Here is an 18,890-nt window from a genome sequence, read left to right on the forward strand (position 1 = left end):
CACATATGACAGAGGGGGAGCGGATGGAGAGGGGGGTGCAAGGCGCCAGGTTTTGTTTTGTCTTCAGCCAGCCCCGTGCTCCCTCATCAATGATCCCAGGGTCGAGATCGAGCCCCACATCAGGCTCTCTGCTCAGCAGGGAGCCTGCTTCCCTTCTTCTCTCTCTACCTGCCTCTCTGCCTACTTGTGATCTCTGTCTGTCAAATAAATAAATAAAATCTTAAAAAAAAAAAAGGCAACCTGTGGCTAAAACGGACCTGGATTATATTATGTTCGACCTTCAAAACACTAAAAAAAGGGGATGGGTGGGAAATTTCACATAAAATCTCCAGCTCTCTGGCTTCTCTTGATGACTGGAGAAACTAGCAGTACTAAATTATCCATTTGGAATGGAAAACATCACTTGGAATTGTGTAGTAGATGTCTTTTTATTTTTTTATTTTTATTTATTTTTCTTAAGATTTTATTTATTTATTTGAGAGAGAAAGAGAGAGAGAGAGAGTGTGTGAGAAGGGAGAAAGTGAGAGGGAGAAGCAGACTCCCCATGGAGCTGGGAGCCCGATGCGGGACTTGATCCTGGTACACTGGGATCATGACCTGAGCCGAAGGCATTGGCTTAACCAACAGAGGCACTCAGGCACCCAGTAGATGTCTTTTTAGTTGGGGCACATAATTTCAGCTTACTACTGTCCCTATCTGTCTCATTTCATCCATTTATGGGACCTGCCTAGACACTTGACATATGGGACATTTGGCTTTAACTTCAAGCTGTGGTGGTGAGTGGGGCTTTAGGCACCATTCTGACTTTTTGGTAAAAGGACAACCACTAGGTCGACACTACCTAGTAAATCCCGTGTATGATCTATCCCATGTTTAAGTTCAAACAATTGTCCCTATTATACATGAATATTTGTTTTCACATTTCTGTATGGCCCAGGTTTTATGAACAAAAAGCGCTTGGAAATGAGGTTAAAAGATGAATGCATGATAAACATGTCCTGGAAATTAGAGTTAGTGTACTGGTCCAGAGAGATTCAGACATTTATTTCCTCAGGAGCTGTTTGCTTACATTCAAGGATCATCAAACCCCGAGATACATGCCCCCTTTCTCCTGGAGACATTTGCTTACATTTCATAGTAAAGGTCACTCTTTCTTGGGAGAGAAAGAAGGGTCGAAGTACCCATCACTCTGAGTCTCATAATTTCAGGGTTCGTTTTTGTGGTGCTTCCCCACAGGTAAACATCTGGTGCTCACTGTGTTGCCCTGTGGGGAACTGAGGTGTGGGAAGCTGGTGCTATGATGCTTTGTGAGTAATGAATGCTCCGTTCTCTGACCCAGAAAGCTTGTATTTCCTATCACAATATAAACATAAACATAAATATGATTATGAATATAATTATGAATGTAAATGTAGATATATGAACACAAACATGTATGTGTATGTATATAATATGCATATTATATATATATTTGATATACATTTACAGTTGACCCTTGAACAATGTGAGAGTTGGGGAAACTGACATAGAAAATCAATGTATAACTTTTGACTCCCCAGAAACTTCACTACTCATAGCCAACTATTAACTGGAAGCCTAATCAATAACATAAACAGTCAAGTAACACATATTTTGCATGTGTATTATATACTATATTCTTACAATAAAGTGAGCTAGAAAAAAGAAAATATCATTGAGAAAAATCATAAAGGTGTACCTGAGTGCTCAGTCAGTTGAGGGTCTGACTCTTGGTTTCAGCTCAGGTCATGATCTCGGAGTCTTGGGACTGAGCCCCATGTTGGGCTCCATTCAGCACAGAGTCTGCCTGAGATTTTTTTCCCTTTCCCTTCACCTGCACTCCTCCCTCTGCTCTCTCTCAAATAAATAAGTAAATAAAATATTTTTTAAAAAATCATAAAGAGGGACGCCTGGGTGGCTCAGTTGGTTAAGAGCTGCCTTCAGCTTGGGTGATGATCCCAGTGTGCTGGGATCGAGTCCCACATCGGGCTCCTTGCTCCGCAGGGAGCCTGCTTCTCCCTCTGCCTCCGTCTGCCAGCGCTCACTCTCTCTCTCTGACAAATAAATAAATAAAATCTTTTTAAAAAATCATAAAGAAAATATTTACAGTACTGTATTGCATTTATTGAAAAAGTTCACATGTAAGTGGACGCATGCAGTTCAAACCCATGTTGTTCAAGGGTAAACTGTATATAAGAAAACCTTATATATAAAACAACATCCCCCTTCAGCGGTGGGATCCTGAAGTTTGTTTGTTTGTTTTAAAGATATTTATTTATTTATTTATTTATTTGATGAGGGAAGGGTAGAGGGAGAAGCACACCTCCCATTGAGCAGGGGGCCCAATGCGGGGCTCAGTTCCAGGACTCTGGGATCATAAACTGAGCTGATGGCTGTCGCTTAACCGACTAAGCCACCTAGGGGGCCCCTTTTTTTCTTTAAGCCTTAAGGTTTTTTTTTTTTTTTTTTTTTAAGATTTTATTTATTTATTTGACAGACAGAGATCACAATTAGGCAGAGAGGAAGGCAGAGGGAGAGGGGGAAACAGGCTCCCCGCTGAGCAGAGAGCCCGATGCAGGGCTCGATCCCAGGACCCTGAAATCATGACCTGAGCCGAAGGCAGAGGCTTAACCCACTGAGTCACCCACGTGCCCCTAAGCCTTAAGTTTTCTATAATCATTCTATACCCACCTCCGTGCGGATTACAACTTGAAAAGTTCTTTTATTTATTTATTTGAGAGAGAGAGTGTGAGAGTGAAGAGGTCAGAGGAAGAGCAGACTCTCCGCCGAGCAGGGAGCCCTGTGTGGGACTTGATCCCAGGACTCCAGGAGCATGACCTGAGCCGAAGGCAGTTGCTCCACAAACTGAGCCACCCAGGTGCCCCACAACTTGAAAAGTTCTTAATTTTATCTTTTCCTCAAACCTTATCACTAAGATCACTCCATCTCCAACTCTGGCTTAAAACCTACTGTGTTCGCTCTATTACTAAGAATATCTAATTATTTTATTTTTTTCTTGTTATAGAGTTTTCTATTTCTGATATGAAGTACAGTAACAGAAGAATCGAGGTAAGATTAGTTCTAGCATTTCTGACTTAAGATTTAAAACCAAAGAACCTCTTGTTAGAGACAAACTCTATCAAAGAACTCAGAACTAAAATCCTCAGCAACTATAGCTTGGAAAACAACAGCTCACAGACAGTTTAAAAAGTCGCAAATAGCTACTAGGACAGTTATACTTTGCCATGTACATTTCTTTTCTGGCGTGTCTTCTGTTCACTTTATAATGTGGTAAGTAACTCTTTTAGACATATTTTTCCTTCTTTTAACATGTCTAGAAATTAGGTAAAATTTCCCCCCAGTGGTAGATTTTCCCAATTTAGTTTGTAAGTATAGTTTTTGGAAAGATTCCTGAGAACCTCTCAACTGCCGGCCTCTTTTCTGTCCCATGAGCCTATAAGAAAGCGCACAGTGGGGCACCTGGGTGGCTCAGTGGGTTAAGCTTTTGCCTTCTGCTCAGGTCATGATCTCTGGGTCCTGGGATCGAGCCCCCACATCAGGCTCTCTGTTTAGCAGGGAGCCTGCTTCCCGCTCTCTCTCTGCCTGCTTCTCTGCCTACTTGTGCTCTCTCTCTCTCTCTCTGTCAAATAAATAAATAAAAATCCTTTAAAAAAAAAAAAAAGAAAGAAAGAAAAAAAGAAAGCGCATAGGTCCTGCTCAGTATTGTAAAAAGAAATTTATTGGCCTTAAAAACAAATAAAAGCTACTACTAGGGAGATGTTTAAGCCCTTGCAGAATCTGTCTTTAATTAATTAATTTATTTATTTTTAAAGATTTTACTTACTTATTTGACAGAGAGAGATCACAAGTAGGCAGAGAGGCAGGCAGAGGGGGAGGGAGGGAAAATCAGGCCCCCTGCTGAGCAGAGAGCCTCATTTGGGGCTTGATCTCAGGACACTGGGACCATGACCCAAGCCGAAGGCAGAGGCTTAACCCACTGAGCCATTGAGACACCCCTGTCTTTATTTCTGACATTGTGTTTAAGCGACTGAAGAAAATCATCTGGACAATAGAAGTGGGGAATCTCACTGCTTTTCACTACTTCTAATGGCTAGGTCTCTAGTGTCAGCTTTCTTTTCCTTTCTTCTTACAGACAAGTAGCAATACAATGACAATTAAACATATAGCTCTCGATTGTCATGCATGATCCATGCCTATAAGTATTCCAGTATAATTAGGTACCAAATCTGGGAAGAATCACGGTGGAAAATCATTTTATAGCTTAATGACCATAAAGCTTAATTTTATATATTGGGTTACACTGACCTCTAGAGGTTGCCGATAATAAAAACTAACTTTTTTTGAAAACCGTTGAGAGGGCAAAGAAGTAAAAACCATTCACGGTTGCTAGATTTCAAGTGTATAGTGTGGCATCTTTCTAAGCCCTGCTCAACAAAACAATTCATCAAAATATTAAGGAGTAGTTGTGCTCCAGATACAAATTCTGAGTTAGTCTATAACCTAATAATCATTGTTAAAGTAACTGTAACAGATTTTTTTTTTTTTTTTTCTTTAAGAGAAAGAGCATAAGCAGAGGCAGGGAGGAGCAGAGAGAGAGGGAGACAGAGAATCCCTAGCAGGCTCCTTGCCCAATGTAGAGCCCACACCCAGGTGCCTCTGTAAAGGAAATTTTAAGCTAAGTGGGTATTTTAAAAAATCTTAGAGATCGATTCTATGGAAATGAAAAGGAAAAGAGAAGAGAAATAAAATTTCTCGTCTTAAAATTTTAATATTAACATGGGCACCTGAGTGACTCAGTTGGTTAAGCGTTGGACTCTTGATTTCTGCTCAGGTCATGATCTCAGGCTCCTGGGCTCAAGCTGTACCTCGGGCTCCACAGTCAGTGGAAGTCTATTTCTCTCCCTCTCTCTCTCTGTCTCTTTCCACCCTCACACACACTCTCTCTCACCCTAAAAGAAAGAAATATTTTTTAAAAATTTTAATGTTTACATTACAGGGCCTTTATTTTATTATAAATACATAAACTTGAATCTTTATAGCTATGCTAATCTTGGTTTTTATTTTTTATTTATTTATATTTTAAAAGATTTTACTTTTAAGTAATCTGTACACCCAACATGGGGTTTGAACTCACTGCCCCGAGATCAGGAGTTACCTAGTCCACTGACTGAAGCAGCCAGGCACCCCCAACAATCTTGGTTTTTAGAAGTATTGTTTTACCCAAAATACCAGAAGTGAGCTTTTAGTCTTTAAAATTGGGATCTCTAGTGGACACCTGGCTGGCTCAGCTGGTTAAGCGTCTGCCTTTGGCTCAGGTCATGATCCCGGGGTTCTGGGATCAAGCCCCGCGTTGGGCTCCTTACTCAGCAGGGAGCCTGCTTTTCCCTCTGCCTGTCACTCTGCGTGCTTGTGCTCTGTCTCTGACAAATAAATAAATAAATAACATCTTTAAAAAATAGAAAAACAAAATTGGAATCTCTAAGATAGCCTTGTAAAGGGATACCTAAAGAGAATCTTAGAATCTATCTGGAATGGATGGGGAGATGGGGTAACTGGGTGATGGACATTGAGGAGGACACGTGATGTGATGAGTAATGGGTGTTTTACGCAACTGATGAATTGCTGAACATTGCATCTGAAACTAATGATGTACTATGTGTTGGCTAATTGAATTTAAAAAAAAAGAGAATCCATCTAGATTACTTTAAACCACTTAATATGCTATCATGTACATTTCTGTGTTCATTAACCTTTTTCTCTTTCCTTTTAGTTCCCTCTGCCACAGTTGTCACTTTTGTCCACGAAACCTGGTCTTCATACAATCCCCCCAAGTCACAAGGATCAAAAAGAGAGAGAAAGAAATATTCTGAACTTTATATCCTTCGTACCTAAGCTCTCAGAGCCTGGAAGTCGATCTGAGGAGTTTAGACCATTGCACAAGCAGCAGGAAACTCCATTTAAGGTGTTTGTGGATCAGACTCTTAAGTCCTCTGATAGCTCCATTTGGTCCAGAAACATGTGCTCCTTTTGGAAGGCTAGCCATCACAGACAATACATGGAGACAGAGGAGAATAGGATTTCCAAGGAAAATGAAGGAAGTGACAAAATCACAACCTTTAACTTCGGAAAAGGACAATCTTTGGTGTCCTTTGAGAATTGTAAGCAAAGCAGTTTTCTGACAGATAGGGAGGTGGATATTGATTCCATTGGTCATGAAATGAGAAAAGCAGAAGAGAATTCTCGACATCTTTCGTCAGGCAAGAAAGAGGGTTTAGTAGCCAGAAACTGTAAACAAGGCTGTGAAGTTGGATGTACCATGCCAATCAAGTTCCAAGAATCCCAGCATTCAGAAATAATTCTAAACCAGGAAAAAGAAACTAGAAACGATCAGACTGATTCCAAAAGTGCTTCAGTACATAAAGGTGAAGCACTTGAGCCAAGTCATATTTTAGAAGAGTATACTGTACTTAAAACTTTGTCCAGTGCAGTCCCTGATGGCCCCACTGAGAAGCTCCCTCAAGGTCATAGAGGCATGGAGACAAACATAAAAGTATCAGTAGCAGAGGCCACCAAACCAGAAATGAATGGAATAGTGCCTCTTATCCACATCACTTTCCCTGGACATGGAACTCCCAGGGAACCTGCAAGAGCCAAACTGAGCCTCCCCAAAAGAAGAGGCACTCCTCAAAACAACAATAGCTTCAACATACTCGCACACCCAGAAACTGATGGGCATAAGAGGAAAACCCACAGAAATAAGTTGGAATCAAAGACCAAGAGCAGTAACAGGACACCCCAGAATTTCATGATTTCCACTGAAGGTTCCATCAAGCCTACCTTGCATAAAAACAGCATTAAAACTCAAGTTTTCCCTGCCTTGGGGCTTGTTGACCCCAGACCTCGGCAGTCACCCAAGTTTCAAAGGCAAATGCCACAGGTAGAAAAGAAGCAATCAAGTCACCGGGCTCTAAAACCCAAAAAGCAGTCTTCTCCTTGCCTCTGTAAGAATCCAGGAATAAAAAAGTCTTCTGTTCCCCTTTCTGCTCAACCAACAGAGCCGAGACTCAATTACTTAGATCTTAAGTATAGTGACATGTTCAAAGAAATCAATTCAACTGCTAATGGGCCTGGAATCTATGAAATGTTTGGGACTCCTGTTTATTGTCACATGAGAGAGGCTGAACGTCATGAGAACAAATACTACCGAGAGATATCCTCAGCTCCATCTGGGAAAAGTATTACCAGCAAGTGTCGATCTTCACACAGTGAGAGGAGCAGCAGTGGCAGAACAAGATTTTCTCAGAAAAGACCACATATTAAGCCTTCAAAGGCTTCATTTGACATTAAACAAAAGAACAAAAGTTTAATTTCTAAAGAAAAGGGTTACAGGGCCGTAGGTAGCAACTTACAAGGCATTGGAAATGGTGATGATATTTCAGATCCAGAGTGGCAGGTAAAGTCTTCGGGAAGTGACTTTCTCTCTTCCAGGGATGAAGTTCAGCCCATGAACTTGGCTCTGCCGCACAAGCGGTCCCCTGAACAGAATGAACTTCCTGTTACAGATTTGTCTACTGTTGAAGAAGTCTCTATGGAAGAGTCTGGTGATGAAGGAGACACTTCTAACAATCAAATACTTGCCGCAAGCCTCAGAGATCTGCATGAACTGGAAGAGCTACATCACCAGACCCCACTTGTCCTTTCCAAAAATAGCTGGGCAGTGCCCAGTGACAAGGGTTCCAACAAGCGTGTACAACAAGAAAAGCAGAATACATCCTCTCTTGGTAAAATAAATGCCAACCAAATTTTAACTAATGATATAGGGTTCGAGAGGGTTTTAGATAAGTCTGAAACACTTAAGAGTTTCTCTTTCCAAGAGAAACAACAGAGGGCATCTTCCCAAGCATATCAGCACTGGGTACGTTCTTTGGATCCGGATAGTTTAGCTGATGAGTCGGTTACATATCACACATTTGAAGACACTTTAAAGGAGGCAAATTCAATTTCACAAGAAATTCTAGATTCTGTGAAGAGCGAAGAATTGACAGATGAACTATTAGGGTGCCTAGCTGCAGAACTCTTAGCTCTGGATGAGAGAGAGAACACTTCTTGCCAGATAATGGCAAATGAAACAGATCCTGAAAACCTAAATCTTGTCTTCGGTAGAAGAGGAAAAACCACGGCAGACTTGGGCAGAGAGACAACAAATGTTAAAATACAGGTTGGTATAATTAGAGTCAGTAATCCCTTGAGGCAGGAAGAGACCTCAGAAACAGTCTGGTTCAGACTCCTTATTTTCAATTGAGGAATCAGAAACCCGGAACAACTAAACAGTTTGTCAAGGTCTCCCTGTTTGGTTGCAAGTTTGGCACCCAGATCCCCTGACTGCCAGGCTAAGATGTTTTCGTTATACGGCCTTACTTCTGGAATTCAGCCAGCCCAACACTGCTGTGGCATCACTTTGGGCACATTAATATAGCAAAACCATTTATTTAAAGTAGGTCAGTATTTTATTCAGTGAAGATGTTTTCAATCAACAAATAGCAGAGAGATAATTATGGGTAAAACATTGCTCTGGGTGGTATGTGAAATAGAAAGAAATGCACATAGCCCCTGAAGTAGCTCACCAGCTAATTCCAAAACAGATAGGAAGACATGAAATATGAAAACTTTAACACAGAAATATTATTGGTGCTTCCTGTGTTTTTGGCACTCGGCTAAGAACTAGAGACATGTTGGGATATAAGACTTAGCCATTGTTCTCAAAGAAAATAAGTAACAATCCTGAAAAATTAAAAAAAAAATTTGTTTGGTGTTGGAGTGCGGGTGGGGAAGAGGAATACCAACAGATCACTGGGTTTTGTTTTGTCTGTTTCAATTCTCACTGAATTACATGAGCCTCTTGTTCTACTCAGATTGTAAAGGCAGAAACTGTAGGTTTACCTGAAGTATTTATTGAGCACTGACTGGGGTTATATCACACCATCTCCGGATTAGGAACAATCATTGTAATCAGCTGATCAAAGGATACACAAGGCAAATAGTTTTATCATAGCTGGTTTTACTGAGAACTTACCACGTAGGAGTGAGATATGTTATGTTGTCTTCTTTATATGCTTCATAATGGGTCTCTGACATAACAAGTCCCCATTTGGCAGATGAGAATACTGAAGCTTAGGAAGTTAAGACAGTCAGTGAGTGGCGGAGCCACGCATTCTGATTCCAGCCCATACCTTTAATCACTACACAGTGAGATTACTCCTTGTCCCGAAATACCAGCTCTGTCCTCATGGTGAACTTAATTTCTGTTGGGAGTAGAGAGTGGTTCAGGAAGGCCTCCAGGCTGGGGTAGGAAATGGGGATGAGTGTGCACATCTGTGTGTCTGAGATGAGTCTAGAACTCTGCCATTTTAGTTTTTTTAACACTTATTTATCTGACAGAGAGAGAGAGGGAGAGAGAACGTGCACACATGTGCATGCAGGAGGAGGGGGAAAGGGAGAGATCTTCATGCAAACTCCCTGCTGATCCTGGAGTCTGACTTGGGGCATGATGTCAAGACAGATGAGATCGTGACCCATGAGATCATAACCAAGAGCCAAAACCAAGAGTCGATGCCTCCACCGATTGAGCCATGATGGTGCCGCACAACTCTACCATTTTAAATTCAAGCAAAGCTATCAAGCTAGTAAAATCATCAGCCTGTAACCCCATCTTGTAGTGATGGAGTCAAAACTGACTATTTGCAACCTTTTCCTTCCCAAGCAGTCAAGTTTAGTTTGGGTAGAAACATGAAAGGATAGGGGAGGAGGAACCCAAATGGTCTTTTCATTCCTGAGGAAGGTAAGCTTGCAAGAAAGTCTTGCTCTTAATAGCCTTCACCATGTGTCTGCATCACTATCGTTTGTTTTTAAAAATTTGTGGAGGAGATCAAAACAAAGCATTTTTGGCCCTGATCAACCAGTTGGAAAACATGGTCTACATTCTGCAGAGATTCTTGTTCTCTGACTTCTAGGGCAAGACTTCTCCAAGTTTATTGTGAATGCAAATCACTTGGAGATCATGTTAAAATGTAGGCACTAATTCAGTATGCTTGGGGCCCGAGATTCTGCATGTCTAGCAAGCTCCTAACAGATTCTTCTTTGAGTACCAAGGGTCTAGAGGACCATGGACCTTCACTCTATTTATGCATTGTGTCTGTGCGCAAGGGAGAGAGAGTGTCTCTGTGTATATTTGTGTATAAATGTGTGTATGTACATAGGTTTATGCATATATGTGTGTGTTTGAGTGTATGTTTATGTTGTAGAAATAACTGAAGAACAGACAAAAGCTATTCATAGCTTGCTATAGCAATGGAGTCAGCCACTAACACTGTGTTTGGCAGAGACTCAAAGACAGGCAGAGGAGTGGGAAACCTTAGAGGGAAAAAGGGCAGGCTTCAGTTGCCCTGATTGGAGGCTCTTGGGATGGGGAAACTGCAGGTGAGCTAACAAGCAGCGTCCTATGTGACTAGTCAGGGCGTGCATATTTGGCCTATCTAGTTGGTCCCAAGTTAGAAGAAAGGAAGACTACTTTCCTGCCCTCCCTCTATCCCAATGACTCAGAAATTAATGGTGATTTTTCTTTTTGTCTCATTTTCCCAGAGATATAGTAATGGGTTCAGGATATACAACAAGGAGGAGAAATTTCTCAACTCAAATGAAAAGAAGACATTTTCTGAAAATAGTTTGAAGTATGAAGAATCTATCCTGTGGACAAAGGGAGAGATCCTTGGGAAGGGAGCCTATGGCACAGTAAGTTAAGTGGGAAACATGATGAAACCCCAAATCCCCACTCCTCCTTGACCCACCCTTTTCTCCCTAATCCTCTTCTGCCCTCCCCACTCTGTAAACTCTTACATGGAACTTTTTCAGTTGGAAGTAATGGGAAACCCAACCCAAACTGGCCTGGGGAAAAGGATGTTCACTGTCTTATGTAACTGAAGGGTGCGGAATAGGTGTGGCTCTGGGCATAGCTGATTTCAGGGGTCAGACAATGTCACTAGGGTCTGGCCTCTTGGTATCTCTCCTAATGGGTCTCATTCTCAGGGTCTATGTAGTGGGGTGATGGCCAATGTATTTCTAGCCTTTCATTCTCCTGGGTCCAAGCCCAGTGGGAGAGATGTCTCATTGTTTGACAGCTCAAGATGTTACAAGAAGTTGGGAGAATCATTGTTGAGTGGCAAAAAAATTAAAAAAAAAAAATCCTTACATTTTTTGAAAGACTATCTAAAAGCCTAGCACATTAGATAGTGTTTACATAGATTGGTAAAAAGAAGACTGATCCAAAAATGAGAGAGGTTATTTTCTAGCTGGGAACATATCAGTGAGAAGCTGGAAAGACATGAAACCACTGAAAACGCATGAGGGGTCACTGCAGCATTACCCAAGGACCTGGGTTCCCCTCTTTCCTTAGAGCTTTAGCACTGAAATAGGCATTTCACTTATTTGGTGAGGAGTTTTCCCAATGTAGTCATGTAGATATCTATGAGGTAAGAATTCTTATCTCAGTGTCATAGATGAGAAAAACTTAAGTCAAAAAGATTATGCAACTTACCCGAAGTTACATAGCTGGGGAATGGCGAAGCCAAGATTCTATCCAATCCAACCCAGTATAATATCCATTCACCATGCTACTCCTCCCCATTTTGGCCTCACTGAAACATTGAATTTGCTTAAGTACTTTGCTCTTACTTAGGGATGTATCGACTTAGAAAAAGAGAAGGGTTTGGGAGGAGAAGGGAAAGACAATGGTCACCTGAGGCATTTTGTGAACAAGTTATATCATTTATATTTAATAATAAGGTTTGCTTCTAGGTATATTGTGGTCTTACTAGCCAAGGACAGCTGATAGCTGTAAAACAGGTGGCTTTGGATACCTCTGATAAATTAGCTACTGAAAAAGAATACCGGAAACTGCAGGAAGAAGTAGATTTGCTCAAAGCACTGAAGCATGTCAACATTGTGGCCTATTTGGGGACATGCTTGGAAGAGAACATTGTAAGCATTTTCATGGAGTTTGTCCCTGGTGGCTCTATTTCTAGTATTATAAACCGTTTTGGGCCATTGCCTGAGATGGTGTTCTGTAAATATACAAGACAAATTCTGCAAGGTGTTGCTTATCTTCATGAGAACTGTGTGGTGCATCGAGATATCAAAGGAAATAATGTCATGCTCATGCCAACCGGAATAATAAAGTTAATTGACTTTGGCTGTGCCAAGCGTTTGGCGTGGGCTGGCTTAAATGGCACCCACAGTGACATGCTGAAGTCCATGCATGGGACTCCATATTGGATGGCCCCAGAAGTCATCAATGAGTCTGGCTATGGAAGGAAGTCGGACATCTGGAGCATTGGCTGTACTGTGTTTGAGATGGCCACAGGGAAGCCCCCATTAGCTTCCATGGACAGGATGGCAGCCATGTTTTACATTGGAGCGCACCGAGGGCTGATGCCTCCATTACCAGAACACTTCTCGGAAAATGCAGCGGACTTTGTGCGTGTGTGCCTGACCAGGTAAGAAACTAAACACAGGAGGAGGAGAAATCCCCAGAGTCCAAGATTGCTGACATTTCCCCTATAGTTTATAGCCCACAAAAATAAAAATCAAGCAGAGAATGATTTTGTACTGAAAGGAATCATGATTAGCCACCTTGGGTGATTGTGCTTCTTGTTGTGTCAGGGTAGGGGGGTAATGGTTCAAATAGCAAGTGTCTCAATTAAATGTCTAATCAGGGACAGGCAAATCAATGGGTGTGCAAACTTTGCTACAGGTCTACTTATTTAGGAGTGGGATGTCTTCCAAGGGACTAGTCATGGTGCAATGACATCAGCTGTGCATAGGTTCCCCTTTCCTGAGATGCCTTTCCTCTCAAGCAACCAGTGTTCTTACCTTCTTCCTAAAACTGGCTCTAGGGAAAGTATGTGAGAAATTCATTCATGTTGAGGGATTGTTATGAATTGACTGATTGATGACCGACAGCTCTAACGTATTGGTCCTCCCAGAAATGCTTGTATTTAAAGTGAGGGGAAACATTTGAGCTTTTGATCAAAAGATACAAATCTCTAATTGAAGCATTTCATGCATCAAGTGTGGGGAATAAGTGGGGAAGCAGAAAAGTAGTGAGGATTGCGTATTTTTTCCTGTTCCAATGCTCCCTAGTATCTATGGAATAAAGTGTTGGGGGAAAATTGTTAGAAGGGACCTTAGAGATTTCCCACTTGTGTGGTTTTCAAACTTCTCTTAGCCAAGCACTTTCTGCTCATTCGAATTTTTTTTTTTTTTTTAAAGTAGAATTCACACCCAGAGTGGAGACCAGTGTGGGGCTTGAACTCACAAGCCTGAGATCAGGAGTCAGATGCTTCACTAACTGAGCCACCCAGGTGCCCTGCATATGAAGTTTTAATTCAGAGAATAAAACATAAGAGCAGAGAGATGGCTCTGAGTAAAGAATGTGTGTATGTGTATGGTGAGGGAGCGGTAAAGTGTAGGGTGGGGTGCTAGTCTCAAGACTACTATAGTTGCCTTGTTCTGAATTGAACAGTTATCTATTATTGATCCCCCAAAACTACATGCTATTTTCATTTTCTTTCAAGTTGTCACTACTCAAACACACACACACACACACACACACACAGCTTTAAAGAGAAAGGGTGAAATCTTTTTTATGGCTCTCCTTTTGAAACATGGCTTCATAAACTATATGACCTAATTAGTGTCATATACAAGCATAAGATTATCTCTTGAAATTCAAAGGCAAAGATTCTAAGAACTCTAGAGTCTTGCCTTATGACAATATTCCCTGGAGGTGTGGATAGTCAGAAGTAAAGATGGGTGGGAGGCACTCCTAAAGATTCAGAAGTACAGATGACTAGGTATTGACCAGGAACAAGGACTGAATAGAACAGAAATGAACTTTGGGGAGCAATAGGATGTGTGAATTGGGGGTACTGCTATGGGCAGTTTGAAAATTCTGGGAAGGGGCACCTGGGTGGCTCAGTCTGTTAAGCATCTGCCTTCAGCTCAGGTCATGATCTCAGGGTCCTGGAATGGAGTTCTGCATTGGGCTCCTTGATCAGTGAGGAGCCTGCTTCTCCCTCTCCCGTCCCCCTGCCTGTGCTCTCTCTCTCTCTCTGAAGAGAAAATGAATAAATAAGTGAGAGAATAAATAAATAAAATCTAAAAAAAAAACAAAACAAAAAAGACAAAAAAAAAAAAAAAGATAATTCTGGGAAGTCAGGCCAAAGGAAGTTAGCTTTATGCAATAGGCAGTGAAGAGCAGGGGACCGCAAAGAATTTGGGGTAGATCATACCATAAAGAAACTGGCCTTTAGGAAAGCAAGTCGGATGGCAGTGCACTGAAGGGCTTCCAATGGAGGCTGTTGGGACTAGAAGGCCAAGCAAGAATCCAGAGCTTGGACTTGGATGGTGGTGGAAGCAGTGGGACTGTCAAGAGAAGGGTTCCTAAACATTCCAGGGGAAGGTGAATCAGCATTTGGTGATGGGGGCATGATAGGACTGCATGGTTTTGAGTATGAATAATGGAAGAAATAATAGAAAGTTTTGAAAGAGGAGCAAGGGAGGGAATTGAAGAGGGCCCACCATTTAAAAATTAAAAAAAAATTTTTCCCTTACTTTCTTTTTAAAATTTACTTTTTAAATCTTTTTTTGTGTGTGTTTCAAAATTCATTGTTTATGCACCACACCCAGTGCTCCATGCAATACGTGCCCTCCTTAATACCCACCACCAGGCTCACCCAACCCCCCACCCCTTCCCCTCCAAAACCCTCAGTTTGTTTCTCAGAGTCCACAGTCTCTCATGATTTGTCTCCCCCTCCCGTTTCCCCCAAGTCACTTCTCCTTTCCATCTCCCGATGTCCTCTGTGTTATCATTTATGCTCCATAAGTAAGTGAAACCATATGATAATTGACTCCAAAGACCTCAACGTGAGGCAGGAATCTATCAAAATCATAGAGGAGAGCATAGGCAGTAACCTCTTTGACACTGGCCACAGAAGCTTCTTTCAAGACATGTCCCCAAAGCAAACAAAAAAAAGCAAAGCAAACAAAAGCGAAAATGAACTTTCGGAACTTCATCAAGATTAAAAGTTTCTGCACAGCAAAGGAAACAGTCAACAAAACAAAGAGGCAAACCCACGGAATGGGAGAAGATATTCACAAATGACACAACAGACAAAGGGCTGATATCCAAGAACTCCTCAAACTCAACACACACAAAACAGATAATCACGTCAAAAAATGGGCAGAAGACATGTACAGACATTTCTCCAAAGAAGACATACAAATGGCTAACAGACACATGAAAAAATGTTCATCATAATTAGCCATCAGGGAGATTCAAATCAAAACCACATTGAGACACCACCTTGCACCAGTTAGAATGGCCAAAATCAACAATACAGTAAACAGCAAGTGTTGGAGAGGAAGTGGTGAAAGGGGAACCTTCTTACACTGTTGGTGGGAATGTAGCCACTTTGGAAAGCAGTGTAGAGATTCCTTAACAAACTAAAAATAGGGGGCGCCTGGGTGGCTCAGTGGGTTAAGCCGCTGCCTTCGGCTCAGGTCATGATCTCGGGGTCCTGGGATCGAGTCCCACATCGGGCTCTCTGCTCATCAGAGTGCCTGCTTCCTCCTCTCTCTCTCTCTGCCTGCCTCTCTGCCTACTTGTGATCTCTGTCAAATAAATAAATAAAAATCTTAAAAAAAAAGAAACTAAAAATATAACTACCATATGACCCTGCAATTGCACTACTGGGTATTTACCCCAAAGATACAGATGTAGTGAAAAGAAGGGCCATCTGTATCCCAGTGTTCATAGCAGCAATGGCCACAGCTGCCAAATTGTGGAAACCAAGATGTCCTTCAACAGACAAATGGATAAAGAAGAGATGGTCCATATATATAATGGATTATTATCTCTCCATCAGAAAGGATGAATACCCAACTTTTTGTATCAACATGGATGGGACTAGAGGAGATTATGCTGAGTGAAATAAGTCAAGCAGAGGGGGCCCACTATTTAAGGAAACTTTCAAAGCTATGGGATTGGAGCTCTGGAAAGCAAATGAGGTTGGAGGAACATCTTTAGAAATCCGAAGTTTGGGGGAAAAAAAAAGAAAAAAAAAAAAAGAAAAGAAATCCGAAGTTTGGTGGCTATAGCTGTGAACAACTTAAGAGGGTTGAGGAAAATGTTTTTGAAAATGCTCAGAGGAGAAGTAATAACAGACATAGCATCAAGTCTGGCACATGGCAAAGGAAAGGAGGGAAGAAGGGAGGAGAGTTGTCCCAAGGTGGGAAAAGAACCAAGAAAAGTTTCTTCCAAGTCTATGAAGAGATTGTCTCTGGAATAGGTCATTGCAAGTAACTATCAACTGGTTCACTGCTTCATTGACTAATTTATTGGCAAAAGTTTAATTTGAGGAAAAATAACCTAAACCAAAATAGTACTAAATATATGTCTCCCGTTGCTTTATGCTCACCTGAGTGCCCCAAATGGGATTATTTCAATTAATCACCAAAACACATTTAAATGTCTACTTGTTTTTTAAGTTTTTATTTACTTATTTGAGAGAGAGAGAGAGAGAAAGAGAGAGCGAGCATGAGCACAAGCAGGGGGAGGGGCAGAGGACAAGGGAAATGCAGGCAGGGAGCCCAGCTCCGGGCTTGGTCCCAGGACCCAAGAACATGACCTGAGTGAAAGCGGACGCTTAACCGACTGAACTACTGAGGCATCCCTAAATGTCTACTTCCTAAAGGCTTAAAAAAAAAAGATTTTAGATTTTATTTATTTGGGGGGGGGGTGAGGGGCGGAAGGAGAGAGAGAATCTCAACCAGACTTCCCATTCAGCACAGAGCCCAACACAGGGCTCCATCTCATGACCCTGAGAACATAACCTGAGCCAAAATTAAGAGTTGGACGCTTAACCAACTGAGCCAGGCACCCTCTTACAGGCTTTTCAATTCTGGATTCCAATGCCTCTAAATTTTAGAAGTAAATTTAATGCTAGTTAAAAGTGCTTTAAACTGTACATCTGAAAGTGTGGCTTTTACTGTGTATAAATTACACCTCAAACTGAACAAAGAAGTACAACTAGAAAGCAACGCCCAGTTTTTAATCATAATAGCGACTACTTTTTAGACTATCACTATGTGCCAGACACTGTTTAAAACCTGTTTACACATTATTTAATTCTCCCAGTGAGTTAGGTGTTACTGTTATCCCTGTTTTAATGATGAGTTTGTGTCCCTGACCTAAGCTCACATAGCTAATCTTGTGTGGACGCAAATCTGTTTGGCCAAGATTGTACATCCATTTTTATTTTATTTATTTATTCATTTATTTATTTATTAAAGATTTTATTTATTTATTTGACAGAGAGAGATCACAAGTAGGCAGAGAGGCAGGCAGAGAGAGAGAGAGAGAGAGGAGGAAGCAGGCTCCCTGCTGAGCAGAGAGCCCGATGCGGGACTCGATCCCAGGATCCTGAGATCATGACCTGAGCCGAAGGCAGCGGCTCAACCCACTGAGCCACCCAGGTGCCCCATCCATTTTTATTTTTAAAAAATTTTAAAAACATTTATTTTAGAGAAGGATTGTGCACACAAGTGGTGGGGGTGGGGAAGGGCAGAGGGAAAGGGAGAGAGAGAATCCTCAAGCAAACTCCCCACTAAGCACAGAGTCTGACCCAGGGCTCAGTCCCAGGACCCTGAGATCATGACCTGAGCCAAAATCAAGTTAGTTATTTAACCAACTGAACTACCCAGGTGCCCTTCTACTTCCATTTTTAAAGTTGGCATTTTGGGGCGCCTGGGTGGCTCAGTGGGTTAAAGCCTCTGCTTTCCGCTCAGGTCATGATCCCAGGGTCCTAGGATTGAGTCCCACATCAGGCTCTCTGCTCAGCATTCCCTCCCTCTCTCTCTGCCTGCCTCTCTGCCTATTGTGATTTCTGTCTGTCAAATAAATAAATAAAATCTTTAAAAAAAAAAAAGTTTGCATTTTGAGTCAAGTACATCCAATTGGGAGGCACTCATGGGGTGCTGTTTCTAAATTGTTTTTCCCTTCCTAGGGACCAGCATGAGCGACCTTCTGCTGCCCAGCTCCTGAAGCACTCCTTCTTGATGAGAAATCACTGAATGTACATCAACTTCTCCCTCCAGTTCCTTTATAGGCACTCTGTGATTGCTTCATTGTGGGAATGATGGTTAAGGGACCTTTGTTTTCTTACTGTTAAGTCCCATCAACCCAATTTAACCAGATCCTGCAGTGTTGCTAACTAAAAAGTTTGTTACATATTAGTCTCTTCACGCTTCAGGCATGGTTACACATGTATATGGGAAAATTTTCTTCATCGGGAACAACAAAAAACCTATTCCAGTGTTTACAGCTTGACTGTCCAGGAATAACCACCTCTATTGCTATATAGGATTTTACCTTTTATTTTTGGCTTGTCAACTTTAATGTCCTTAACTTAAAATAAATTGTAAAAACAAAAAGAAAATTGTTTTGACTTGGTGGGTAAAAACTTTTATTTCTTGGAAAGGAAGGTGAGAAATGAAAAACGAGAGATGCTAGGTTGTTTACTTTGGCAGCAATTTTAATCTGGCAGACTATAGGAGCCTCAAAGCTAACAGGAAGAGCTAAAGGCCTTGGCATTTCATTATCAGAGGGTCCCCTAACTCCAAAGTTTCTACCTAAAAGAACCTGTATCGTTCAAGGTGACTCCATAGGCCTCAGGCTGCTTTCCCTGTAATTTACAGTATGACTTAAAGATTTCACTTATTTGTAGGGTGAATTAGGT

At 41.5% G+C, this 18,890-nt stretch overlaps 1 protein-coding gene across 1 annotated transcript in view; it reads left to right on the forward strand.

Moving 5' to 3' along the window:
- MAP3K19 (mitogen-activated protein kinase kinase kinase 19) overlaps window positions 1–18,482 on the forward strand; it is a 58,736-nt gene extending 40,254 nt beyond the window's left edge. Inside the window, exons 9-13 of the mRNA XM_044240948.1 lie at window positions 3,044–3,087; window positions 5,810–8,257; window positions 10,678–10,827; window positions 11,890–12,587; window positions 18,159–18,482. Of these exons, the coding sequence (XP_044096883.1) occupies window positions 3,044–3,087; window positions 5,810–8,257; window positions 10,678–10,827; window positions 11,890–12,587; window positions 18,159–18,225 (3,407 nt within the window). The 3' untranslated portion in view covers window positions 18,226–18,482. The remainder of the gene's footprint in view (window positions 1–3,043; window positions 3,088–5,809; window positions 8,258–10,677; window positions 10,828–11,889; window positions 12,588–18,158) is intronic.
- Window positions 18,483–18,890: the final 408 nt, after the last annotated feature.

Source organism: Neovison vison, chromosome 3, assembly GCF_020171115.1.
Source record: "Neovison vison isolate M4711 chromosome 3, ASM_NN_V1, whole genome shotgun sequence".
NCBI classification, from domain to species: Eukaryota; Metazoa; Chordata; class Mammalia; order Carnivora; family Mustelidae; genus Neogale; species Neogale vison.